This window comes from Lepidochelys kempii, chromosome 9, assembly GCF_965140265.1.
Source record: "Lepidochelys kempii isolate rLepKem1 chromosome 9, rLepKem1.hap2, whole genome shotgun sequence".
In the NCBI taxonomy this organism is placed as follows: Eukaryota; Metazoa; Chordata; order Testudines; family Cheloniidae; genus Lepidochelys; species Lepidochelys kempii.
Window position 1 is genome coordinate 3265556 of NC_133264.1, and position 27794 is coordinate 3293349.

At 47.4% G+C, this 27794-nt stretch overlaps 1 protein-coding gene across 4 annotated transcripts in view; it reads right to left on the reverse strand.

Moving 5' to 3' along the window:
- CCDC50 (coiled-coil domain containing 50) overlaps window positions 1-27794 on the reverse strand; it is a 56357-nt gene that overhangs the window by 11716 nt on the left and 16847 nt on the right. For 3 of the 4 annotated variants that reach the window (XM_073359021.1, XM_073359019.1, XM_073359022.1), the window contains exons 2-6: window positions 18985-19047; window positions 18264-18393; window positions 14104-14194; window positions 7818-7935; window positions 1955-2977 (exon numbers count right to left, since the gene is read on the reverse strand). In XM_073359021.1, the coding sequence (XP_073215122.1) occupies window positions 1955-2977; window positions 7818-7935; window positions 14104-14194; window positions 18264-18393; window positions 18985-19047 (1425 nt within the window). The remainder of the gene's footprint in view (window positions 1-1954; window positions 2978-7817; window positions 7936-14103; window positions 14195-18263; window positions 18394-18984; window positions 19048-27794) is intronic. The other variant, XM_073359023.1, reaches the window with a different exon arrangement.

The following is a 27794-nucleotide window of genomic DNA, read 5'->3' on the forward strand; positions in this document are numbered from 1 at the left end:
CACATCTACACCAGGGGTTAGGTCGGCGTAGTTACAGCACTCAAGGGTGTGAATTGTACATACCCCTGAGCAATGTTGCTCAGCCAGTCTAAATTTTAAGGGTAGACCAGGGCTTAGCTAGTCTTTTTTCCTCAGAATACAAAGAGAAACGTTTATTTCATAGCTTCCAAGGCCCAGAAGGGTCCACTGTGATCATCTAGTCTGACCTCCTCGATAACACAGGTCAGAGACATCATTCGTAGAGCAGAGCTTTTAGAAAAAACACCCAATCCTGATTTTAAAATGATCAGTGATGGAAAATCCACCATGACCCTTGCTAAGTAGTTCAACTGTTAATTACTCTGACTGTTAAAAATGTACACCTTATTTTCAGTCTGAATTTGTCTAGCTTTAACTTCTAGCCATTGGATGACGTTATCCCTTTCTCTGCTGGACTGAAGAGCCCATTATCAAATATTTGTTCCCCATGTAGGTACTTACAGACGGTTACCAAGTTGCCCCTTAAGCTTCTCTTTGTTAAGCTAAATAAATTGTTTGTTAAGCTAAACAGACCGAATATAGAAATACAGTGGTAATTTCCATATGACTCCTGCCCACATGAAGGAGGAACCTCTGGCACAAAGCACCAGCTATAATTAAGACCCACAGGAAGAGGAGATGAGCTGCTACTTGTATAGCTTGGCTATTTTCATCATTGTACAGTCGCTATACATCCAGTGGGATGCTATGCCGTGGTCTCCCAGAGGAATGACCGTGACCCTTATTGATACACACACCTTATCAATAACTTGCATTTCCAAAAAACAAACTTCTAAAAGCTTCTAAGAGCACAAGACTCAACACCCTGCAAGGTGGATATGCAGGATCATCTCCACCTTACGGAGAGGGACGCTGCAGTGCAGATCAGTTAGGTGACGAGTGCAAGCTCCCACTAAGTCTGGGGCAGAGCTGAAGCTAGACCCCAAGTCTCCAAACTCCTGGCTTTTTTTCTTTAGCAACGAGACCATTGTCGCTTCGCTGATAGCAGAGGTGTTAGAGTAGGTGTTTAAATTCTAATGGCATATTTGGATTTTTAAAGTGCACTTAATCCATGTGCTCTACAAGCATGTACAGCACACACCACACAATGAACCAGGAAACGCTTCTCTAGAAAAAAAACAAAAGCAAAACAGAAATTCTCTCTCTCTGGCAAAAAGCTAAGATCTTGTACAGCCACTCCGAACTCCGTGGCTCCCACTAAGGCATCTAAACACACAGCTGGACTTTCAAAAACAAGAGCTCCTAAGGGAGGTGGCTAGGAGCCACTGAGGACAGTGGAAACAGCTAGGTGCTGAGCGCTTTTGAAAAGCTGTCCCCAAAGAGAGCACACCCCTCACTCGGGGGGCCAGATTCTGCCCTCGTTTACAATTCCAGTTAACAGAATAGGGTGGCAAGAGCGTGGCTGAGAGCAGAATCTGGCTCATTCAGGCCCTGGCCTTCACTGTTTTTGTTTTGATGCCAGGAGACAGCAGATACGGTAATTATCGTTATTAGTAAAAGGCTGTTTCCATTAGACAGCGGGAATAGAGTTCATAGCAATTCCTTTTCACCCGCCCACTAGCATATACCAGAAAGAGTCTGAATACGAATAAGGAGGGTCTTATTAAGGAAGGGGGCCGTCCTGGTACAGAGAACAAGAGCCAAGACCATTTTCTGTCTCTCTAGGTACTTGGGCAGCTCCGATCACCGTCGTGTCCAAAGAGTCGACGCAGAACTATCTTTATCACACTGGAGCAGGGGAGACCCGGGAACTTTCCAATGGCACTTCTAACGCAAGCCTAGGAAACAAACTGGCGGTCTAGACAGATGGGGCCCAGACAGATATTCTAGACAGGGACCTTGAGAAGAACCAGGACAACCTGACAAATCAGCCTCATACCCTGGGATCCTTCCCCCACCCACCTTTCTGTGTTACCTGGGTCTCGATGGCGGTCTCTGTCCCTTTCCCAGTTCTCAGTGTGGGGGGAGGGAGACGTTCTTGGCCCGTGTCCTGCTCTTTTATAATCGCTCTCCTGACCCCTCCTATGATCTTGCTTGTGAAATTCCTCTGCGTCACGGAGCCTCACTTCACAAGACCCCCTAGGGGACAGGCGGTCTTGGTGGTGGGACCTGTGGTTTTCCGGGTATGATAAACAGCTGCTGCTATGGTCCTGAGCTGCTTCCAGATCAAGACTGGGAGGTCGTCTCGCTCTCTCCTTGCTCTGCGGCTTTCTGTCTCTCTGCTGCTGGCTTTTGCTGTGGCCCCAGGCTGCCTGGTCAGTCTCCAGGTCCAGTTTAAGAGCAGGTGGCCTCCGAGGCCTTTCCTGGCTCAATGGCCTTCTTTCTTTTTGCTCCCAGCTGGCACGTCCCACCTCTGTGCCCAGATCAAGGCTGGGAGGTCTCAGAGGCCTCTCCTGGCTAGTTGGTTTCCTTTCCCGCCGCTCCCAGCTGCTGCTGTGGTCCCAGGCATTGTATTCAACTGGTCTGTCCAGGTCAAGGCTGGGAGGTCTCCTGGATTTCTCACGGCTCAGTGGCTTCCTTTCCAAGTTGCTGCTGCAGTCCCAGGGCTCATAGTCAGCTGTCCTGTCCAGGTCAAGGCTGGGAGGTCTCCTGGATCTCTCACGGCTCAGTGGCTTCCTTTCCAAGCTGCTGCTGCAGTCCCAGGGCTCATAGTCAGCTGTCCTGTCCAGGTCAAGGCTGGGAGGTCTCCGAGGCCTCTCCCGGCTGGCTGGTTTCCGCCGCTCCCTGCTACGTTGCTGGCCGTCCCTGCTCTTGCTCAGCGGAGGAGAGCTCTGAGATGCCTCGGCGGCAGGGTGCTCGCATTCAGTGGCGTTGTCAGAAAGAGTCAGGGAGGCTCTTTGGGGTTCTCTCCGCTGACGCGCGTGCCTGTCACCACTCCGGGCTCGGCGGGGCCGCGAGCACTCAGAAACCTGCTCCCTGGAGCTACCCTTCAGGTGGGCTGAGCGACGAGGGATGGGACAAACAACGAAGCAGGTTAGTGACACACAAGTTAATGCCAACGAATAGGGGCGAGCTCACGCAGCATGTGATGGCACAAGCGTGACGCAGGACTAGCGGAAAAGGCAGCTCCACATGGAAGCAGGTAAGATGGGCAGCACAAACATGCAGGGTCAGAACGGGAGGCTGAGATACGGGGGGCAGCTGAGAGTTACACAACACAATGGGGACCTAATTAAGCAGCTGAACTAGGAGGAACAAGTGGTGGAGGAGGGACTGACGTGGGGCAGCTTTGGTTTGCTAAGCACCCAGCCATCTGGATCCTCATCTAAAGCCTGAGCGCCTGAAAAAACAAGGCTGGATAACTCGAGAGATGGGGGGACCTCTCGCTGCCGGCTGGGCTGACAAAGAGCACGGGACAAGCCCATTGCACAGGGCTGCCTTACTTCCGATTGCTCCTGGACCCAACCAGAACCAGGTTCGCAAAGGGCAGCTCAGTGGAGAGGGGTGGAAGGGTGGGGGAGAGGAGAGATGTACTCAGCCCTCCAGAAATGTTTCGGTCTCCGTTCTGAAGAGAAAAGGAGTACTTGTGGCACCTTAGAGACTAACCAATTTATAGTCTCTAAGGTGCCACAAGTACTCCTTTTCTTTTTGCAAATACAGACTAACACGGCTGTTCCTCTGAAACCTGTTCTGAAGGGGGGAGGGGTGGGGAGAGAAGATCACCGCCATGTGTTTTCTTGGGGGAAGGAATAAAGCTCCATGCTGTGAAATTAAGGCAGCTTGGAGACAGGCCAATTCTACCTTTTTATAAGCTCACCCATTACCATGGTATCTGAGCACCTTGCTCGAAAAGTAACCCGAGACTAACAACCCTCCCTTCTGTGAATCAGAAAGCAGGAGGGCTGAGGGCCCTAGTTCCCACATTAGAGAACTCAAGTCTAGACTCTAAGTATCACTGTGGAAATTTAAGGGCCGGATGGTACTTGACAAAACTTGCACACTAAGTTCAGAAAATGGTTCCTGACCTAAGCAATGTAGTTTAAAAAAAATATATATATATTTCCCTTGGTTGTTTCGCAGATTTGCTTCATCTGAGCTTTCCACGAAGCGGGTGGAAATCCTCTTTGGTTTTGCTTTCACAGTGACAACTAAATACAAATATTTAACTGTGGGGGAGTTGGAAATGTGCCACCCCCCAATCTTCTGTTCGACTTAATTTCTAAGAAAAGTCATGGGGCAGAGTGAAGTGCTGCATACAGCAGTACAGTGAAGAACTCAGAGTACAGCCATGAGAAAGAATTCACACTAAGCAGAGATAACTGTAAGCAGGATTGCAGCACAATGAAACAGCGAGGGACTTTCCTTCTCCATTGTGGACACAGTTTCATAATAGCTAAGAGAGACAAGGTGGGTGAGGGAATCTCTTTTGTTGGGCCAACTTCTGTTGGTGAGAGAGAAGATTTCAAGCTACGCAGAGCTTTTCTTCAGGTATGGGAAGTGTACTCAGAGGGTATGTCTACACTGCAATCAAACACCTGTGGCTGACCTGGGTCAGCTTACTTGAGCTTCTAGGGCTTGGGCCAGGGAGCTGTAAAATGGCTGTGTGGATGTTCGGGCTTGGCTCTGGGACCCCAAGCCTGGACTCCGGCCACCTGCGCTGAATATCTACAAAGCAATTTTAGCCCCACAGCCCAAACCATACCTGGGCCAGCCACAGCCATGCCCTGGGTCTTTTATTCCAGGGTAGACGTAACCAGTGTCCCACAGGTAAATAGAAAGCTCTGAAAAGTGACAGCTGCATGTTTGTTAACATCACTTTTCACAACAGACTTACTAACGAGCAATAAACAAACCTCAATGATTTGGAGGTGTCTATGTGCATATTTATTTGGTTTTCCTAAAGCTAATTAAGTATTTCAGGAAAAAGTGAGAGAGCGGACACCAGGAACACCAAAGTTTTTTTCCTGAGAACCCCTGCTCTAAGCGACGGGAGAGAGCTCTGCTGGGTTAATAACGCCACCTCCACGACAGGTAGTACCTATGTCGGCAGGAGAAGCTCTGCGATTGACACAGCGCTGTCCACTCCAGTGCTTAGGTTGGTATAACAGAGGTCGCTCAGGGGTGTGGATTATTCACACCCCTGAGCGTCGTAAATTGTACCAAAGTAATTTGTAGTGTAGACATAGCCTGAGTACCTTTCCCAGACCTGAAGCAGAGCTCTATGTAAGATCAAAAGCTTGTCTCTCTCATCGACAGCACTTGGTCCAATAAAAAAAAAAAAAAATACCACCTCACACACCTTGTCTCTCTAATATCCTGCAGCCAACATGGCTACAACATTGCATATAATAGCAATGCTCATTTTAAGGATGTTCTGTTGCACATTGTTTGTGTTCTGTTTTAAGGAAAGCACAGTTAAACTGTTACTATCCTTTGAAACAAGAAGCCAGACTTGGGGATCAAAACAACTGGGTCCCTTTAAATCATACTGTTTAGAAAAATCTCTTCAAAGCTATAAAGAAATGCAGCCTACTGCAAACCAATCTTGAAAGCAAATCTGCATGACTTTTATGCAAGATAGATATATATTTTAAAAACAACGAACAAAAAACCAAGAGCTGAAAGGATAAGTATGGCAGTGTCTGTTAAATGGTGGGTTTTCCTGGACAATTTCAAATGGCAACTGTTATCTGCAGATGATGAATAGCGCTTTTTAAAAAAAAAAAGCGCTATCTGGATGATTTACTGAACAGTGGTTAGAAATGAAAGGAAAGTCGGAAAGCAAGGAGTCAGTTTCTGCACAACACAAACAAGTGCCTACAACCCAGCATCACCTGTGATTCGTTTAATCTTGTCTGCACAGCTCAAGAAAAAAGCAAAAACAAGCCAAGTAATCACCTCTGACAGGGAAAAGAAAGGGAAGGATGGCATGAAATGCTGAAGCTCGGTTGGGAAAGGACTGTTTCTGTGTGGGTAACTCTACCATGCCAGACAACCTGAGCAGGAGATTTGGTGTCAGTGAATCTCAGGACAGTTAGCTTCCACCCAACCTGCAGTAACCGTGGTGCCCTGCAGCAGTTGCAACATAAGCACTCTTAGGGGTTGGTGCCACTTTATCAAACAATAAGAGACAGGGTGAATAGGACAATATTTTCCAAGGGACAGATTCTTCCAGGACAGAATTTTTCTTCTTTTGTATTTATTTTTCCTTTTAAAAATAGGGATGGTTCTGAACTAGAATCTCAGATCCACACCCACTCTGAATATGGGGGAAGCTTGGATGCAGATCACAACACTTTCCAGCTAGAACCCACATCAAGTGAGGATAATGCAAACCAATAATGCTGGGTCCTTACCACCTTGCGCTCAGGTACTTCACAGGTGCCAGAGCAACATGCTAGATGCTCTCGGTGCTTCTAGAGAACGCACTACGGTTAGCTATCTAGTTGCTAAATGCAAGGAGAAAAAAAGGCCACTATTACTGGCTGATTAAGGACCTTCTACCCTGCCCCTCCCACGGCTGGATCATGACAGGTGGAAGAAGTCTGGTGGGAGGAAATGTCATCATGCCAGTTTGCAGCCTCTCTTAGGATATCCTGCCCTCCAGGTGCATCACGCATGATGCTGCATATCTTCTTAGCATACAGGTTCAGAGGATCATAGATCTTTTCCATCTCTAACTTCTGCTGCAAAATCTAGCCAATCCTCACACCCCAGCAAGAGCAAGATTATTCCCCTACAGCATGTCCCCCACTGACTTCCCAAGTCGCATTCTAAAAGATTCCAGCAGGGAGTCCGTCACCACTTTCACTGGGAGAACATTCTGTGTATGGTAGATCTCATCATTCTGATGTTTCCATCTAGTTGCTGCTCCACAGTTTGTGGTATGAACTTTCTGGCCATCCTAAAGCTTATTTCTGACTGAACTTTAGTTAAACATTTTACTTGGGAGGGCAGATGAAATATGTAATAATCAGACACAGATCTTAAGGTCAGAAATCAGAGGTCTGCTCTTCAACTGTGCAATTCCTGAATCAAAAAATGGCAAATCCTTTCCCAACACACATTTTTCAGGAGGAAGAAAGTCAGAAAGAACCGCCACCAACAAATAGAGCAATTTTCAGGCTGTTCAATAATTAAACACCCTGATTCTCCCCTGACCTGGAGGGAGGTTGTGTTTGATCATAAAAGCAGGTCCCCAAGGAAAAACAGCCCTGCAGATTATATTCTTTCCATGATTAACAGACCAGAGTGATAATCTTGGTGAAGCTGTTCTTTGGAGACCCTCCTGTTTTCCAGTAAGTCATACCAGTTGAATATACTGGTTCTAATGCTGGATACATACCTGATAGGAATTTTGTTTGAAAGGCCACTCCATAGACCAGTTATTCATTACACACTTAGACCACTGTGGGTATTTCAGATGACCACACAAATCAAAAATGGAAACACTGTCCTTAAAATTGTAGTGCCTCAATTACCTTAAGCTTTCTTGTTAGTACACTCCATGTTAATAAATTAGACACATATACTGTCTGCCACATATCATCTTTAACCACAAGCAGGTTTTACACACATACCATCCCCACCTTATAACCCATTTTAACGGAACATTAAAATAAAAATGGGGACAAGGGTTTTATCTAATCTCCTGATTCTAGCCTAGGGCCCAATAAGTCAATGACAAAACCCCAATAGATGTCACTGGGTCCTTAAGCAGAGCAGAAGAAATGAACTTAAACCAAAATCCCAGCTCTCCGGCAGAAGGTCAAACTGTATAGCTCAGGATCACCAGTACTACAGAGCGTGTGATCCTTGCGCTAGAGAGGAAAGGTTACCTCCGTTCTCTGGGTAGTAACTGTCCTCATGAGCGGTGTGTCCCTGGGGTTCTGGGTAGTGCTTTTTACTCTTCTTTTCTTCCTGCAGTTCCTTCTGCTGTAGGATGCGGGCAATGTCCTAGAGGTGGAGGAGAGACAGAGTCAGGACATTTCCAGAGAGCACTGGGAATTCTCTCTCTCCTTCACTTATTATCACCAAGGAGACGCTAAGTTGTACCTGTAACAGCTGTGGATGCCTCTCCTGCGATATGCTGTAAGTAACAATCCTTCACATTTCTGAAGGCCCCCTATCTAAAGATCCCAATGAGCATCACAGACCGTGAATTCACCTTCGCAACATCCCAGGGATTTAGTTCATTACCCTCAGTTTACACAAGGGAAGACAAAGGCACAAGGAGACCAAGCGATAACCTGACCCACATGCTGGCTAGTACACTCCCCAGTTCTCTCTTTACCAAAGGGAATGAATTAGGGGACTACATGGCTCTGTCCTCCTGTCCTTTGGGGACAAGGGATCCTGCAGGACAGCCTCCTGCCCACCAACCCCCCAGTGCACAAATCAGCATGCAAGGGGCGCCAGGGAATGAATCGGCACTGACTGTGCTGTGGTGTTCTACTCTCCTCTGAAGTTGTGAATATCTGAATGGGTTAATTTTAGCTACTGCAGGCAGTAAGTATTGATTTTATTTTAAGCGAGGCCAATTGTAGGTGCGCTGGCGGAGTGGTTAAGAAGTTCAGCTGCAATCCTGGAGGCCGTGGGCTCAAGTCTCGCTCGTTCTAACACCAAACGGCTACCTCCAATTACAAAATGGGCACCGGGTGCTCCATGGGGTTAGGGCAATCAAAGGCAGCCGGACCTGACACTGGCCACATCGCTCCCTTGTGGATAGTCAGCTCTGAAACTGATGTGCCTTAACCAATCAGTCTGATGAGCCATTGGCTCAGGGAGCTTTGACTGTCGTAGGTCTGAGCACTGGGCTGGGAGCCAGGAGTTCTTGAGTCCTATTCCCAGCCCTGATGCAAACTCCCTCGATAGGGTCAGACAAGTCACCCGGGTCTCACTTTTCCTGTCTGTAAAAGGTAGGCCCACCTCCCTCACATTCAAATCAGCAGGTCTCCAGCCTTAGCTACATACAGATCTTGCAGCTGCTCCTCAAATACCCAACACGAGCAGAGCTTGAAATGGCTATAGGAGGATTAGAATTGCCATACTGGACCACATACTGCCATACTGTGGTCCATCAATTCCACTATGCTGCTTGAACAGTGGCCACTGCCTGATGCTTCAGGGTTGGTGCAAGAAACTCTGAAATAGTCACTCATGGAGTAACCAGCCCAGAGGGGAAGTTTCTCCCTAACCTGTTAGTTACTGGTTGCCTTATACCTTGAAGCAAGAGGGTTTCCACATCCAATCAAAACACATTTTCTTTTAAATCCTCATATCAAATATGTCTGGAGATCTTCTCAATAACTATCTGAATGAATGATCCTTTTTTGAATCCTACACTAAGCTCTTAGTTCAGTATCTTCTTGTGGCAGCGAGTTCCATAGGTAAATTATGAGTCGTGTAAACAACTATTTCTTTTATTGGGTTTAAATTTGGTGCCTTTCCATTTCACTGAACCCCCCTTATTTTGTGTTATAAGAATGGCTCATTAGGAGCACCCAATTCACTTTATCTACTTTGGGTTGTATATACTTCCACCCAACAATATAGTATCTGAGCGCCTTCCACCAAACAAAAAATATCAAGAAAGCAATACCAAAATCCCTGTCTGACCCTTCTCCCTTTCCAGGGTCAAAGCTCTGCTTTCATAGCTAGTTGGATTTTTTCTCTCTTTTCTTTCTTGGGGTGGGGGAGGGGGGGGAGAGGGGTGGAAGGAAAGGGGTTGGGAATAGTAGGATGAGAATTCCCATCCCTATAGCCTTCATAATTTTATAGCCATTTGTCATGCCCCCATCACTTTGGTTATGACCATGGCACCTCCCTCACTGGAGGTTTTTAAGAGCAGGTTAGACAAACTCCTGTCAAGGATGGTCTAGATAATATTTAGTTCTGCCTCAGTGCAGGGGACTGGACTAGATAAGCTACTGAGGTCCCTTCCAGTCCTATGTTTCTACAATTGTATGCGGAAGGTGTGAGGTGCCCGTTCTGATGTTTGAAGGTGATCACATGCATAGTCCAGCCCTGAAAGCCAGAATATCCAAAGCAAGGAAGGTGAGACTGAATTTTAAAGCTCCAGGCTTTCAGGATCCACAGCTAGGCTATTAAAAATAAAACCCTTTCGCATGCCCACCCACGCGGCACTGCAAAGCACCTTCCTCTTTACCCCACTGTTTTTCCTCCCACTAGCATAGTTCTGGGTTGCGTCATTGCCAAATGCGAGTTGTTTATTAGCGCCGGGGTTTCCAAAGTCAGGTATGAACTTGCTTCAAACTGGGTGCTAATTACAGGGACTGTGGTACGTCAAGCACAGAAATGCATCAATGTAATGGCCAAGGGCTGGAGGGAAAGAAACTCGAGAGGGATCTTTATAAGAAAGGAACAGTGCCTGGTGGAGAGGTGTTGCAGCCAGTGCGGTCACTGCTTGTCCACGGAGGTGCACTAAGACCACAGAGTGTGCCACTTTCCTAATTGGTTTTCCTTCGTGATTATTGGGAGGGCGAGACTGTAGTGCCTACAAAGCAACCGGCTGCTTGGGGGCCTCTTCTTTGTGGGACCCCATGTTCTGCAACTCCCAGGGCAGCCTGATTTGCAGCAGAGGGATCAGGGCTGGAAGAAGAGGAGGAGGAGGAGAAACTCAACACTAGATTCTGGCAGCAGAATTGGTGGGAGAAGATGCTGTCTTGGGGCACTGTAAAGTGAAGGCCAGAACGTGGTGCACCAAGGCTGATAGAAAAGCAGAGGGAATGAACTCAGCTGTCGCCAGCTAAACCATGTCTAGAGAGAGAGAAAGCTAAAGAAAAAGAACATGAGGAATACGACATGAGGACCCCCTGGAATCCAGAAGGGCTGAGAGTGAACGTGGCCAGGCAGGCAGGCCTTATGGTGGGATCCAACACCCCCCATTTTGGAACCGCAGAGAGAAGTCCCAACATCCCTGGGACGTGGGCCAAGTCTGCAGACAGTGAGCGGCCATTTTGGCCCTCTATCCCCAGGGTCTGAGGCCATGTTTCATGTGATTTGAAGACAGCTTCAGGTGAGTCTGCCTTGAACGCAGCCGCCCAATGGCACCTGGGACACACAATGGTTCAGAGCCAGCACAGACAAGGAAGGATTCCTCAGGAGCGAAGCACTGAAGTCCTACTCTCTCTCCATTCCACGTCAGTGGGCAAAGACGCTGATACAGCACCGTAGACCACAGTCTTCCTGGCCTCTTCTCTAAATACCCCGTCCTCGTTAGGAGACACCCCCTGCACCTGGAGTGAACCCAATGGGAGAGCTGAGGAGAGAATGCCAGCTGTCTGCACAATGCGTTAGTCTACACCAGAGGGATGGAAATTTCAGTCCACACCAGCTTGTCGTGCACCAACTGGCCTGTGGACCCTGCCGGTGTGTAATAAAAATTCCCTCGTGCAAGTGAGCATAGGAACTACATTAGCACTGTGCTAGTCTAAACTCCCTAGGTTTTCTCCATGCCCTAGACTGGAACTATGAAGCAGCTGGAGGATTTTAGAAATGCCAGTCAGGGAGAGGACACAGCAAGTCAGAGGACCTGGCTACTACTGACTCACTGAGATACCAGGGAAAATCCCTTCTCCTCTCTGTCCCCATTTTGCAGATGAAGAAACTGAGGGCAACACCTTCTTCCCAAAGGTGCTGTGAGGATTTTGAAGTGCTAGCAAGAAAGGCGCTACAAAAATGCAAAGTATTGTGGTGATAAATACTGTTACTGAAAACACGCCAGATATACTTCTATTTCTGCTGTGGCATTGAAGGACTTACTGCTGGGATTTAAATTCAGATATGGGATTTCCATTATTTCAGGGTTTAAATCAGCCGTTTACGGTAATCTGCATTGTACGGCAGGTGGGGGCACCAAGTGGCATTTACAAAAACATCCTTTTGCCTTACTGAGTTAATGACAACCCCATCTCTATTGAGTACAGCAAGTCTATAAATAGATCAACTTAAGCATGTTACCTATTGGACTGGGACAGTTCTGGACTTGTAAATCCGTATCAGCTGGTTCTTAGAAAGTGGATCGTTGACCAGGTAGGCCAAGCGCTTCATTGCAAAACCCTGTGCGACAGACAGCGGCAATGCCCTTAGCACAGAGCCACTGCAATCTGCAGTCATGGGATGCTATCAGCGTGACAGGAGTTACCAGATATGCTCAGTAAACAATACACCCTCGTGTACAGTATGAGCATAAATAGTTTGGCACGGCTCCAGGGATTTTATTCACAAAGTTATAGTACAGACTACAACAGAACTACTAATGAAGTCCCCATCCTGCAAGCTGATCTCCAGGAATAGACCCCTTTTACTTAGGGACATAGGACACAGGATTTTAAGGGATCTCCTGGGCCACTGAGTCCAGTCCCCTGCTAACACGGGCAGTACCACCATATAATCCTGATCCAAAATGTCACTGGGGCTCTACCTATGTTGGCCAGCTTTCAGGATCAGGGCCCAAATCTGCACAGGCGAAAGAATTCCACTACGTGGTCCGTGTCTGTTCTTCCTTTGCACAAGGGGTTATGCAGTCCCATCACAAAGGGCCCAACTCTGACTCCTGCTGAGAAGCCCCTTTCTCCATAAGGAGCCCCAGTGACCCTGAAGGGATTCCGGTGGAGCCAGAATCCAGAGTGTGGCATTCTGAACTCCGCCCAATCCATACTACGGGGCTGAGTACCAAAAATACACTAACATAAATACATGCAAGCGCACCGCGTATCCAGATCATCTAAATAGGGCTCGGGTCTCTCTCCGTCCCTTTACCCGAAAAAAAGGCAAGAAACCCAGGCTCAAGGATAGGAGTGATCTGCAGCCATAGGTACAGGCCAATCCAGTGTTTAGTTAATTTCACCTAAGTTCAGCTACCTCCCATGTGCCGGGTGGAGGGAAAACGACTGACTAGAAGAAGACTACAATAATACCACGACCCCGTAGCTCTTATCGAGCACTTTTCATCCATAAGGGCCTCTGTTTGCTGTATCAAGGAGGCCAGTGCTATTATTCCACTTACGATCATTTCATCAGATTGTTAACTGCTGCCCTGACTATGGCCCAGGATGCACCTGCTGCGTTTACCTCAGTTCTATTTGTGCAGCAGCTAGGAAGGATGTGGTCTCAGAGAGAGCAGAACACAGTGCTCTGGGAAAGCCAAGGGAAGGCTCTGCAATGCCCCACCCATTGTCCAGCTAGGCAAGTTTACTGCACACACCCTTTGGTTTGTTAATATCACTCGCTTATTTCCTGAGAGCATGTTCACACCCTCTTAGCTTTTAAGTGCTTGTCTGGTCAACTGTAGATCACCTGTTTAGTGTCATGAGCGGGGATGATGCTTTGGAGTCCAAGAAAGCTACAAAATCATATTCCCAGCAAGCTGACCGTCAAATGAAAGGGAGAAATTCTGCTCTTTGAAGTTCTCCTAGAAACCATACAGTGGTCAATGCCCTCTGCTGTGTAACAACTCCCCAAAGAGCAAGCGCCGCTTGCTATCATGGCCTCTCTTTAGAGTCTTAATTCCTATTTCTATTTCCCCGAGTTAGGAGAGAGACAGCACATCTGTTACTCTGCAGAGGAGAAGTTGGGCCTCAGAGAATCCTTTTCCTAAATAAGGGTGCTGCTCCCTGGTTGGTGATGCAGCTTTTCCCTCGCTCTGTGGCTTCCCCGGATACATAGCCTGGAAGTTGGGCTCAGCAAAACGATTTCAGTCCAAACCCTTCAGAGAACATGGACACTTATGGCCAGACTGTGTTTTCTCATCCATTGGCTGCCCTGGAAGCAGTGCGTTGTCACACCACCCCAGGAGGTTCTCCTTACGGCATTGTGTGTCAGGCAGGCACAGCACCACCTAGAGTGCAAGGGGATTGACACAGCTCTCGCACACCTTCAGCACAAGGACTGATTATGCTCCATTCTTGCACAGGGACATAAGGGGCTGCATGAATTCCCCTTGCATGGCATCTCCCATCTTGCACATCCACACGGAGTTGGGCATAATCCAACCCCCACCGGGCAAACACAATCTTCAGGGTTGGTTTGGCCAATGGCTGGAATATGCCTGCACCGCTTTAATAAAAATAGCCCTGCTTTCCCCACATCTTGAAGGGTTACCTCGTCTTTCTCCTCTTGTCTGCGCCGTTGCTCTGCTTCAATCACCAATTTCACCTGAATTTCCTGAGCTATCTCGCAGTCCTGCCGTTCTCTGAAAGGCAGAAGGAGGAAGAGGTTACACGCGCCAAACAACATGGACATCAGCCAGACTGCAGAGACAGAGCACAACGGACTCCAGGACCAGCATTATTTATTCTTTGTATTACTGTAGCGACTGGGGCTCCTATCGTGCAAGGTGCTGTACAAACACAGAACAAAGATACAGGAAGTCAGCTCTTTGCGGCAGGGACTAAGTGGACGACAAAAGACAAGAGATGGAGACAGACAGACAGATGGGGGAGTACCAGGAAACAAGGGACAGTATTGGTCAGCATGAGAGGCAGTGGTCCCAGCACACCAATGGTCCAACCACTCAAGTTTTTTTGCAGGCATCATGGTGAAGGAGAGTTTTGAGGGAGGAGGAGGTTGCTTTGTGGATGTTTTGGGGGGGCTCCTCCCAAGCAGGAGGGGCAGCACAGAAGAAAGTATGAAGGCGTTTGAAAGTTTAACAGCTGGGCAGTAGAGTCGGGCAGCACAGGGCGATCAGAGGAGAGCATCGACAGCTTGACAGCGAAAGAGAGAGGATAGGCAGGGCAGGGATAGGCTGTGGAGAGGTGACCGGGTGAAAGTTGCAGGGTAGGAAGCATTCTGAATGGATGCGAGTGGGACTAGACTCCATTTGTCCAGGCCAGAGAGAAGGACGTTGCAGTAGTGGAGGTGCGAGATGACGAGAGCCTGGACAAGAGTTTTAGCTGAACGGATGGCTAGAAAAGGTCACATCTTAGAGACGTTTTTGCCGATTCTTTCTCTGTGATTTGAATAGAGCGTGGATGCGAGGACATTGTGGTTCTGGGCATAGTGACAAGTGGGGTGGTGGTGCTGGCCACAGTGACTGAGAAAGGAGGCAGCAGAAAGAGTTTGGCAGAGGGGCACTGAGATTGGGGCTGTGTTTTAGTCATGTTCAACTTGAGCTGGCAGCTAGACATCCCCCAAAAGAAGTCAGAGAGACAGGCTGAGATTTCAGTTTGGACTGAAGGAGACAAGTCTGCAGTAGACAGGTAGATCTGCAAGTTATCAGCCCAGAGATGGTAGTTGAATTTGTGTTTACAGATGAGGTTATCCAGAGATATGGTGTAGAGGGAGAAGAGGAGATGAAGGACAGAACCTACATCACTCAGAAAGAATTTTAAACCTCTCATCGATTTTCCATTGTTACTGAGGTTTGCATCTCTTTGCATTTCACTCAGCTCAGACAGTGAGACTAGCCTGATACGATGCACTTGTGTGTCTGGTCACCTTCACTTTCCAGTTCTCCTGCACTAGCAACATTTGAATTTACAACTGGATGGGTGTGAAACTTTCCTTCTGGAGCCCTCAAATGCAGGTGAACTCACCCGGCTCCAAGCATGGACCATGGTTTGGTCTTGGGCAAACCTGATCTAAGCAGGGATTTACAGTCTCAAGTGAATCCCATGCAAACCTGCTGTCCAACAGGCTACAGCAGGGGAGGCGGAAGTGTCTGTCTGTCTGTCTGTCTCTCTCTCTCTCTAACATTCTGGGTCCTTTAGGACCAGAAACTCAGCGAAACCTCAGAGGACATGGCACAGATCCAGGAAGAGTAAACCTAAAGAGTCAGATCCTGAGAGGTACCGAGTGCCTGCAATCCCCCTTGACGTCTGCAAGCAGAGCTGAGGAGCTCCATTCACCAGTGCCAGACAGTCTGCTCAATGTAAAAAACACCACTTCCAGCAGATGGCTAAGAGACACAGCTAATCATTTCCCCGAGCATGGGAGCCAAAGTCACTTCCTCTCTACTCACAGCACTTTCTAGTGTGCTTGGCTGTGTGGGAATGGAAAAAAAAAAAATTACACAAAAGCAAAAGCATTTTCTTGCTCCTGATGAGTCTCTTGGAATGCAATATACTAAGCTGTTTTTTAACCACTGAATTGCACCGATGGGTTATACTTTCTCTTTCACTGTTTGGCCGGTAATAACTGGGAACTTGGTTTAATCACTTGACAGAGTGTAGTGAAGAACTTTCCATTTTTATTTAAGCGAACTTCAGCCCCTACAAGTCAAATGGAAGGAGCAGGTGCCAGCACCTCCGGACTTCAACTGTCCTTCATCCCCGGATAGCCAGAACCCACTGGGCTTTGTTCTGAAAAATGCTTCATAGGTTTATGCTCCATTTTTACTGCATTACTTTTAGAAATCTGTTTCATGAAAATACTTCTGTTCATATGAGCTTTGGCAAATAATTGGAGTGGGGTAGAGTGGCACAAAGAGAAAGGGTAGGGGAAGAGATAAATTAAATTTAAAATGGTCCCTTTAATAGATGCTTTGTGGAATTTGGAGCAGTGCCGTGAAAAGCAAAATTACATACCAGCGCAGGTTGTGCGTGTGTGCATGTATATATACACACAATAACCTGTGAGCTTTGGTGCTATTAGGACAGGCAGGATGAGCAGGTTATTCAACCACATTTAGGAAGAGCTCTTAGACTTAATGTAAAAGATGACCTGATACCTCATTAAAAACTTGAAACAAAAAAAAAAATCCGTTTCCAAGTGTTTCTGTCCTTGCATTTATCTTCCCCAGTGCTTCCTAACTTTGGAAATCTAGGATTTAAAAAGCCTCAGAAAGCTAGGATATTAAGATATTGATTTCTTAAGAGATTGTCTGTTCCTGCTTCCTTACTCACCAATCCCCTTCCAATGAGAAATCCTCCTGGTTTAGCTGTGGCGGTGAAGTCATTCTCTAACGGGGCTTAATGCTCACAGGCAGGATTGGTCCTGCTTGGGGATTGGTCCTGCTTTGAGCAGGGGGTTGGACTAGATGACCTCCTGAGGTCCCTTCCAACCCTGATATTCTATGATTCAGGAAAGAGGCAGCAGGAGCCAACAGAGGATTAAGAAACAGAGATCCAGTTGCACACCCCGTAACATCCCCAGCCTTGCACATCTCTTCTTGCTGAGAGGCTAGAGGACACAGGAGTGCTGCTGACACGATGCTTTTCCAACCTTTAGCAGGAAGCTTCAACCGTTCTGCCAGCCCAGCAGCTTGCTGGGTTGGAAATTCCCATTTGCAGGGCCCCAGCAGCATCAAAACCTGCTGAGAAATGGGGCTAGTCGGCAAACAGTGATGTTCGCTGTAGACTGGAATGTGAACCTTGTGTACACACACGCTGGTGCAGTTCACACGTTCAGAGCAGACAGAGGCTAGAAAAAGTAAGTATGTATTTTATACACACATACATTCACTCTTCCTTCACCTCTATTCAGCCAAAGTGTTTTAGGGACATCAAAACCGATAGGGTGAACAGGGAGTTAAACGATTAGGTCAGAGAGTGATTTATGTTTGTCCAAGCACAAAGTGAAACCCTTCTTTTGTCTGAGAGATTTTGATCTAAGATTAAGGAAAACAACAAGACAAAAAAAAAAAAAAAATCAAGTCTCCATGGGAGAGCGCAAGTTGCCTCTGAAACACGCTGCATCACAAAACAGTGCCTGCCTCCACAAACTCCTGAAAACCTGAAGGTGTAGTACATAGGAAGCAATGTCAGAAGATACACAGCTACCTACACGACTCAGTAGCACAAAACACTCACAATGGGAACATGCCGATATCTGCACCTCTTATAACAGGGGGATTCATCACAATACCTGGCATTTTTGTAGCACTTTATATGCTCAAAGCTATGTCAAACATTCGCCAGCTGTGACGGCAGTGGCTAAGTCTTCCCCACTTCACAGAGAGGCCAAACGAGACAAAGGAGAAATGACCTGCCCAAGGCCAGGAGGCAAATGAGTTGGCAGAGCCAAGATTAGAACCCACAACCCGAGCTGGGTGAAACTTGTCAGCCAGAAAACGTTTTTCAACCATAAAAAGCAGATCCGAGCCGACTAACCACGCTGCCTGACATAAGCGGTTGATCCAGATAGAGTTTACGGACGTTGATTTGTATTCCGTACAGGGGAGAGAGAAACAGGAGCATAAGAAGAGCAAAAAGTTGACTGGCCTTGGCACAGATTCTGCTAGTGATCAGCTGAAAGCACAGCAGCAGCTCGGAGGGCAGCGACCCTGTGAAACAAGCGCTTGTGTGACTCCATCCCCCACTCACATGTCTTTGTAGCGCTTCTGGATTTGGGCTCGTGCTTTCAGATCCTCCTCTTCCTGCAGCTGCTTGGCCACTTGCAGGTCATGTTGCACCAGGCGGTTGCGCTGAACGTTTGTTGCCAAGTGATGTTCAACTGGAAAGAAATGGAAGAGGAACGTCAGAATCAATATAGGTACATAAATGGGCAGGCGGGCTTCAAAGAGGGTGTGCTTTGCGTCAGGGAAATGCCAGGCAGCACCTTTAAGGTGCCTCAGGCTGGGCACCTAAAACTTGAGGCTTCTGAAATCATTAGGCACTTTTGAAAACCTGGGCCAATATATTAAAAACAAAAACACACCACCGGTGTAACGTTTTACCAAAACCACCTCAAAGAGATTTAGGCCCAAAGAGATCACTTCACCCACCACTCAAATGCAGCCATCACTGGGGTGTAACACAGCAGCTGTTTAACAGTGTGCAACCACTGTGAAAGGTAGGAAGAATAATCTGAACAATTAAATTGGGAAGAAAAATCTGATTCCAATTAAAAGCAGAGGTTTTGCTAGCAACACTGACATCGTAAGGGGACAGAATCCAAGAGCAAAACATTTAAATCCCATATAGAAAACCCACCGTTGCTCCAGCGACAATTCTGCCTTCTTTGCTCCCCTGTCTCTGCACTTTGGACCCTGCTGGGACAGACTCAATGCAAACTGAGCGCAAGGGACAGACACCAGACACTTACTCTCCTGCTCCTGCAGGCTGTGCGCGAGGGTGTGATCCTCCAGCACGGCGAAGTCTCGGCACACTGTGTGGGGGGAGGAGAGGGGCAGAGGGTCAATCCCAGGAACACAAAGGGTCCAGGAGCATGGGGAAGACAAACAGTTGCAAATAAATCAGACACAATCTCCCCCCTCCCCACCCGACCTTCTGCTGGGCTCTAGGGTGAGCTTTTTCCTTTCCCACTAAGTGAGTAGTTTTAGCATGCACTTCCTTCCCTTGTCCTCACCTTCAGCCCCGAGCCATTCCACAGTGCCTGCATCTCTGCTCATGTTTCTTATGACGTCCTGCCCTGCCCATGCTTTCAACACAGCCGGTTCCAAGCATTCGAGAACCACGAGACAGATGCAAAAAAAGTGAGATTCATCATGCTCTTTGTATTGTCCTCTGGCTTTTGCACCTTTTGGGGGTCACGTGCAAACTTGTTCTCTGCAACCATGTGCTAAAAGCCGAGTGTTCTGCTCACCTGACTTCAGCGTCCAAAGGCTTACGACAAACCATGAACACACAAGACTTGCCATACAATCACGAGAGGGTTTTGCCACGAGTCTCATGATAATTAGTGTTTTCTTTAAAGCCCCAGCTCTTGGAGTCAAGTGGATAGGTGGTGATTTCAGCCTGGTTTCTTACAGAAACAAGGGCTAGAAAAAAAAAGCTTCAGAACGTGACCCTGGTGCACCCGAAAGGCTCAAAAAGCAGGAGGCCAATAAACACCAAATCTATTATTTTTACACCATCTTGTGATTTTTAAAGCCAATCTCATGATTTTTGTCAGATTTCTGGTTTCTGAACATTTGGGGTTAGCAATATGGACTTGATTTAGCTAGGGGTTGGTCCCACTTTGAGCAGGGGGTGGGACTAGATGACCTCCTGTGGTCCCTTCCAAGCCTGAGATTCTAGGATTCTATTACTCAGGACCCTCCCTGCTTTGCCACCATGGGCACCCTGAACTGGGGAGTCCGACCAAGCTGAGTAGGGTGGGACTTGGTCCAGGGTAAGAATTTTTTCTCAATTCCCCCCAACTCAAGTCCTTGGGACTTTTTTTTTTGCTTTTTTGGGATAGCGTCAAATGATTTGATTTGAAAACTAGAATGAAAATACAAGTACATTTTCGTTTTTGTTTAAGCTTCTCTCTTACGGAAGCTGCATTTCAGCTCTCCTGTGTGTGGCATGTGCGTGATTGCCTTTCAAATGAACAAAGAGTTAGGTCAGGCTAGTGTCCTTCGGTGGTGACTCCTTGGAACTGACTGGGTGGGGTCCAACCATGTGGCATTAATGGATTATTTTCACTCAGTGCCCCAGAGGAGGGCAGTAAAAATAAACAGCCCTCTCCAAGTCAGCAAGAATATGCTCTTCATGCACACTCAGTGTCAGTAGACCTTTCCTATTGTAGCACCCAGCTGATCCCTCTGCCCGTGGGCAAGAATCCCCATAATCGGAGTATCTAATCCCCTTTGCACACTCATTTCCATTGCACAGACATCTCAGACCACACGTGCACCTACATGACATGGCGGATTTATACTGAAAGGGTTGGAGCCAGGCAGGGCCGGCCTTAGGGGTGGGCCACCTGGGTGACTGCCCAGGGCACCGGTAATCTGGGGGGGGGGGGAGGGGGGTGCAGCAGCACAGAGGTGCACACCGCCAGCGTAGAATCAGAAACTGCTCCTGGCTGGCAGGGCAGCAGCCAGATTTCTCCCGGCTCCCTCCCAGCCGAGGAACATGGGGGAGGGGGAGGCAAGCAGTGACGCACACTTACTGCTCACCCCCCCCCACCCCAAAGTTTCTCCATGCCCCCCTAGGGGTGCAGGGGTTAGGGATGAAGGGTTGGGGATGCGGGGAGCTGGGGTTCAGCCCCAGGGCTAGTCGAATGTTGTCCGTCAAAACAGTCTTTCATCGGAAAACTGGGTTTCCAATAAAACAAGATTTTCCATGGTAACCTTTTAAATTTTCACCCAAAACTGTGAGGACGTTTGTTGGTTTGCTTACAAACAGTCAACATTTTCTGTGGAAAAAATTGACAGAAAACATTGGGGGGGGGTGCAAGAGAGTGGGGAGGGCTTTTTAAGATTTCAGCAGGAAAAAAAATAACCCATTTTCCAACCAGCAGTACTCAGCACCCTGAAGGATCAGGCCTACTACAAGTGTGGGCTCCCATGGAAAACAACAGCAAAACTTTCAGTAAGTGCAGAATCAGGTCCTTAGCATAAGAATAAGGGAGCTATCAGTATAAATTCTTAAAAAAGAAATTGAGAATGGCCTGGAGACAAATTAGACAGGAAGAGGTTCACTCCGGCCTCCCTCTGGCTCCAGTCTGGGAGGAACATGTTTTGCATGTCACAGCTCTGGAAATGCCTGACACCTTCACACTTCGAATTTCAAAGGGATGCTATTTCCACACCATGGGAAAACACTACGGTTTATTTTTAACTTGTTATGATAGCCAGCAGACTAGTAACACACTCTCTTTCTCTCTCTCACACACACACACACACACACACACACACTTCAGTCTCTCCATAGTATGTATGTGCCAACATCTGTATGAACTGAAAATAAACTGGTTTCAGACTAGCAGCTGTGTTAGTCTGTATCCGCAAAAAGAAAAGGAGGACTTGTGGCACCTTAGAGACTAACCAATTTATTTGAGCGTGAGCTTTCGTGAGCTACAGCTCACTTCATCGGATGCATTCAGTGGAAAATGCATCCAATGAAGTGAGCTGTAGCTCACGAAAGCTTACGCTCAAATAAAATGGTTAGTCTCTAAGGTGCCACAAGTACTCCTTTTCTTTTTGAAAATAAACTATGACTTGTGCCCCTAACCATGCCAAACATGGGCTCAATCCTGCAGGTCTTCCATGCACTGGGTATCTATCCAGTTTAGGGGGAGTTCCACACAGGACAGCTTGCAAAATCAAGGCTAGAGAATTATAGTACTTTGATTTTTCTGACAGGCCAATGTGATGGACAATAAGACACAAAAGAGGAATCTCTTACGTTTATAGAGTGCTACCATTCCAAGGAATCATAACTATAGCTGGGTAAAAAAATTTCAGTGAATAGTAAATTTTCCATAAGATGCATTTTTCAGGGCACTGAAACTATGCAGAATTCTATCCAAATTTATGAGAAAGTTTCAGATGAAAAAAAGAACAAAAAATATTAAAATAGTTTGTTTCAGCCATTTAGAGATGAAAAGTTTAGATTTTCATTTTGAAACTTAGGGTATTTTGCATCCTTTAAATTGAGCTAACAGAAAATGTAAAAATGGGGGGGAAGCGCGTCATTTTGGGTTGAACAAAGCATTTTGTTAGACTCAAAAGGGTGAGATAGCCCCCCCAGAAAAATCAGTTTTGGTTTTAACTGAATTATTTTTCATTTCATCTCCTGAACTGAAAAAAGTCAATTATTCACGCAACAATAATCACAGCAAACTTTCTGAACTTATATGTATGAACCACTTCGCCCGACACTGAAATGCTGTCATTTCCCGGGTAGAAGTGGCCACTGCTTCACGGAGCATACCAACAGTTCAGAATAGTTTTGAAGAGGAAGTGGTACACACCTAATACCACAAGGGGACAGGAATAGTGTGGCTGGATGTTTCATCTGTAAGACAAATCCAGCCAGGGGAGCTAGAACTAGGGGTGCTTCCGCACCCCTGGCTTGAAGTAGTAATAACAAACATTAAATACAGAGTGGGCTTTGGATCAGGCCCTGAATAAGAGTGAGAGTCAGATGGAGAAGAGGACGAGGGTTACAGCAGTAAGATCCCACTGTGACTCACTTTCAGCATATACCACTCTGGATGGTTCTCTTATGTTTTTTTCTATAGCAGTAACAAAATTAAGGAAGATGATACAAACCACTGACTAATGTTAACTGCTCATAGGAAACAAGTCATGTATAAACAAACAAAATCTTTCTCTAGCTTCCCATTTGGCCAGCTGACTGCAAAAAACACAGTACAATCTCGACTAGCAACGGATGCGCATGGGAGGCCCAGGACTGGAATAGCAGGGGCTGTGTGTGAGAGGAGGAAGCGAACCCTGCATAAATCTGTCAACTCAGTCCCTCATTTTCATATGCACTAAATATACACTAAATTCACACAAATCTTTGCAAAGCAGCAATCCTGCTTTGCACTTACTGCAGCAGTGAACCATCTATCAGAGGATTTCCAAGCACTTCACAAACACTAGAGAAATAAGCCACATAACTCCAGTCTATCCATTACACAATTGGGTAAATCGAGAGACAGAACCATTAAACAACAGGCCCAAGTCTTTAGTCCTATTCTCTATAGATCCTTATACCACACTCATCGCCGTAAGCAGCGTTGCCAACTCTCATGATAATTAGTATTTTCCTTAAAGCCCCAGCTCCTGGAGCCAAGTGGATACGTGAGGATTTCAGCCTTGTTTCTTAAAGAAGAAGTAAGTTTCTAGCCCTGGTGGCTGTGGAGAAAGCTTCAAAATGTGACCCCAGTGCACCCTAAAGGATCAAAAAGCAGAAGGCAAATAACAAGAACATCAAATCTACTATTACTACATACTGTAATCTCACGATTTGAGGTGAGCCTGACTCCTGATTTTTGAACATTTGGGGCTGGCAACAGCGCTGTAATATTGGCGTGTTTTCCCTTTGTTGCTGGGGAGATGCACTGCAGCTCTCTGCATCTCTTGGAGTACCTCCAAAGTGTTAGGAGCTGGTCACCGAGCACAGCTTTACTCAGTAAGCCAGGTATCCCAGGAGGAGAGCGACAGAGGCTAGCCTTGTATTTGCTCAAGCAAGCATTTGGACTCATGCTTGCAGCGCTGAAGAATCCACTTGGCCATAGATGCAACGTGCTCATCTGCTCTTCTAAATCCGCTCTCTGACCGCTCAAGTACAGTTCTCCCTCCGGGCTGCTAAAGGCTGCCTGAGGAAGCCTTTTGCCATCATCAGACACCAGCCTGGGTTGGAGGCCGCTGTAACTCAGCTGTGTGCTTTATGGCCAAGGTCCCGTTGTTCTGAGAACGACACTGAAAGTAAGACAGAAGGGCAAGTACTTCCGATGGGCCAGACACCAAACAGCTGTGACTCCCGCTGAAGCTAGGAACAATTGCAGGTGCACAGCACCTGTCAGGATTTGGCCCTGTGATACTGGAAAGAAGTCAATATGACAGCAACGGCCAACAAGCTCAAGAAAACCCGCACAGCCTTCGCTATGGGCATGCGTCATGTTTTGGGGGCAAATACAAGTGACTAGTTCCCTGTACCATTCTCAGTCCATGCCTGGCCCTTTGAAATTAAGCTCCCCAACCTCAGCCTGCACAATTAAATCTATATGCAATACCCTCTAGTTACATGGGATTTGCTGGACACAGAGTTCTAGCTGAGAGACAGCATGGCCCAAAGAGTAATGGAGAAGCTCACCCTTCCATCTCCGCAAACAAACCTAAACCAAAGAAATTCCATGTCCTTAAGTTACATGCATTAAGAAAGAAAACAGATTAATGCACATTCCATATCACAAATTAACTGGACTTCACCTCTGTAGGCCCACACTGGGGGCTATCAGACAGTCGTAGAAGCAGCAGGGACACAAACAGAGATGCTCTAACGGGCAAGTTTGCGTTATGCTTTGTCGGACAACAGGTTTACTCTCCTCCAAATAAGCCGGCCTTGCAACAGCAAGGGGCTAGGCCATGCTAAACACTTCCCACCCAGCTGGGAGGGGCAGAGCTGTCAGTCTAGGAATCCCAGACGCTCTTTCTAGCTCCCACAGCTGCAGGAAGTGCCTTCATGGGAGAGGCCTCCAGAGACCACCTCCACAAAGGACAAAGCAAAGCAATGGCGTTCAGGATGAATCCGCCCTGCTGCAGGGGTCACACAATGGACGGATCGCCACCTAGGCCCCATGTACAGGTCTGCTGTAGCGGAGTGAATGAAACCCAAAATGCTGAGACCCTCATGAAGCTGCACAGCCTCTGTGGTTTATTACAGAGTCCCTGGGGTCCCTGCTCAGATCTCAACCTGCCAAAGGGCAGAGACAAACCAAAGGCATGAAATACATACTAATTTAAACGACACTTCAGCTTTCTTAGCTTTCCCTATTACCTCATCATCTTAAGTCAGCATTTCCAATGCTCCTTTGCAGCAGAGAAAGTGAGATAACCACAGAGTCAACAGGGGGCAGAGGCAAATTTAGGTCTACTGATTATTTATTTATAGAAACACAACAAAGAAAGAGCAAAAGTAAAGTACAGGGGAGAGCACAGTGTGCGTTTGTCCCCTCTGTACCATGCTGCACCAAATGGCAGCTGCCTTAACAGGTCCAATACACTGACAACAAGATCAGCTCCCTGTGTTGTTACACAGAGTTTCACATGCCACACAAATGCCATGAAGTCTCAAACCCTACACCTACGTCCATCTGATCGAGTCCAGTAGCTTACGTGGCCTTTCTGCTGTGTTCCCAGTTAATGCCCATTTCTACAGCCAAGGAATTGATCAGCCTTCCTCCCAGACATTTCTTCATAAATGATCTGGAGGATGGTGTGGATTGCACTCTCAGCAAATCTGCGGATGATACTAAACTGGGAGGAGTGGTAGATACACTGGAGGGCAGGGATAGGATACAGAGGGACCTAGACAAAGTGGAGGATTGGGCCAAAAGAAATCTGATGAGGTTCAATAAGGATAAGTGCAGGGTCCTTCACTTAGGACGGAAGAACCCAATGCACAGCTACAGACTAGGGACCGAATGGCTAGGCAGCAGTTCTGCGGAAAAGGACCTAGGGGTGACAGTGGACGAGAAGCTGGATACGAGTCAATGGTGTGCCCTTGTTGCCAAGAAAGCCAATGGCATTTTGGGTTGTATAAGTAGGGGCATAGCGAGCAGATCGAGGGACGTGATCGTTCCCCTCTATTTGACATTGGTGAGGCCTTATCTGGAATCCTGTGTCCAGTTTTGGGCCCCACACTACAAGAAAGATGTGGATAAATTGGAGAGAGTCCAGCGAAGGGCAATAAAAATGATTAGGGGTCTGGAACACATGACTTATGAGGAGAGGCTGAGGGAACTGGGATTGTTTAGTGTGCAGAAGAGAAGAATGAGGGGGGATTTGATAGCTGCTTTCAACTACCTGAGAGGTGGTTCCAGAGAGGATGGTTCTAGACCATTCTCAGTGGTAGAAGAGGACAGGACAAGGAGTAATGGTCTCAAGTTGCAGTGGGGGAGGTTTAGGTTGGATATTAGGAAAAAGTTTTTCACTAGGAGGGTGGTGAAACACTGGAATGCGTTACCTAGGGAGGTGGTAGAATCTCCTTCCTTAGAAGTTTTTAAGGTCAGGCTTGACAAAGCCCTGGCTGGGATGATTTAATTGGGGATTGGTCCTGCTTTGAGCAGGGGGTTGGACTAGATGACCTCCTGAGGTCCCTTCCAACCCTGATATTCTAAGATTCTATGATTTCTTTTTGTATGTACCAAAATCTAGCTCTCTTTTTCCTACTATTTTCCATCAGCTGTTCCATTCACAAAACAAACTCTGTTTACAAAACATGGGAGCTGCTAGCAAGTCAGAGTCACACTTGGTGGGGAACATCTGCATTTCTAGAATCTCAAAGCCTGAGCAGGGAGTAGAGAAGGGACAAGACAAAGCAGTTTAGTCAGCTAAAAAAACCCCAGAACTGTCAAACTGTTGACAAGTTAGGCTGAAAGCGGCAGGTGCATTCAGCTCCAGCCCAACGGATTTGGAAAGATGCTGAGTTGTTAAAAAACTCTCCTGAAAGTCTCTTTTCCAATTTGGGTGACTTCTCTGAAGGCTGCAAAATACTTCCTTGAATCACGGAGGTAAATGTGACTCAGACGACACCGGATTGGAGATAACCGAGAAAGAGCCAGAAGGCAGTTTCCAGAGGAAACATTCACCCCCAAATAATGAGTGAAACTGCTCTGCAAGGCACTTGCCCTGATCTCACATCCTCCCTCCCTCTCTCCCCTGTTGCAAAGATAAGATCCTAGGGCTGGCACGCTAATGCATGGTACGAACAAGCACCTCTTTATGTTGCCCATAACAACCCTAGACAGCCTGAACTTGGGTTCTACAGATGACGTTAAGACCTTTTTTTGTTTCACGCAGTCCATGCAGGGGCGTGAAATCAGGAAACTGCTGCCGAGAGAGGAATTCGGCTTTGGCAGGAGCCAGGTAAAGTGTGGAAAACAGGGTTGGGCGGCTCAAGTGGAGGACATCAGTCCTTGGAGCCTTTTGCTTCTAAGCCACAGTCTCAAATGCAGCCCATGCTAATGGTAACTGAGCAGCGTGGCCATCTGAGGATGTTTGCTGGCCCCGGGGCAAACTGAGTTTAGGGTCTCAGAGTTGTCAGTTTTGTAATATCTAAAAACCAGACACCCCAGCGGGAGTGTCGGAACCTCCCTTTCTCCTGCCCCTTTCCCCTGAGGGCCAGCCCCTGCCCTGCCCTTTCCCCTGAGGACCTGCCCCTGCCCTGCCCCTTCCCCCCAGGTCCTGGTCCTGCTCTTGCCCTGCCCCTTCCCCCTGAGGTCCTGCCCCCGTTCGCTCCTCTTTCCCTCTCCCTCCTTCGCTCACGGCTTTCCCCCACTCCCCCTGCCCTACATGGGTCAGGAGGGACTTGCCTGCAGAGCCAGGGTTAGGAGCGGCAGCTGCCAATGCAGGTAAGAGGTGGTCCTGGCTGAGCAGGGGCTGGCGCGGGTGATGACTCAGCACCTCCCTGCCTGCCTCCCCCGCCTGCAGTCAGCGGACTTTGGGTGTC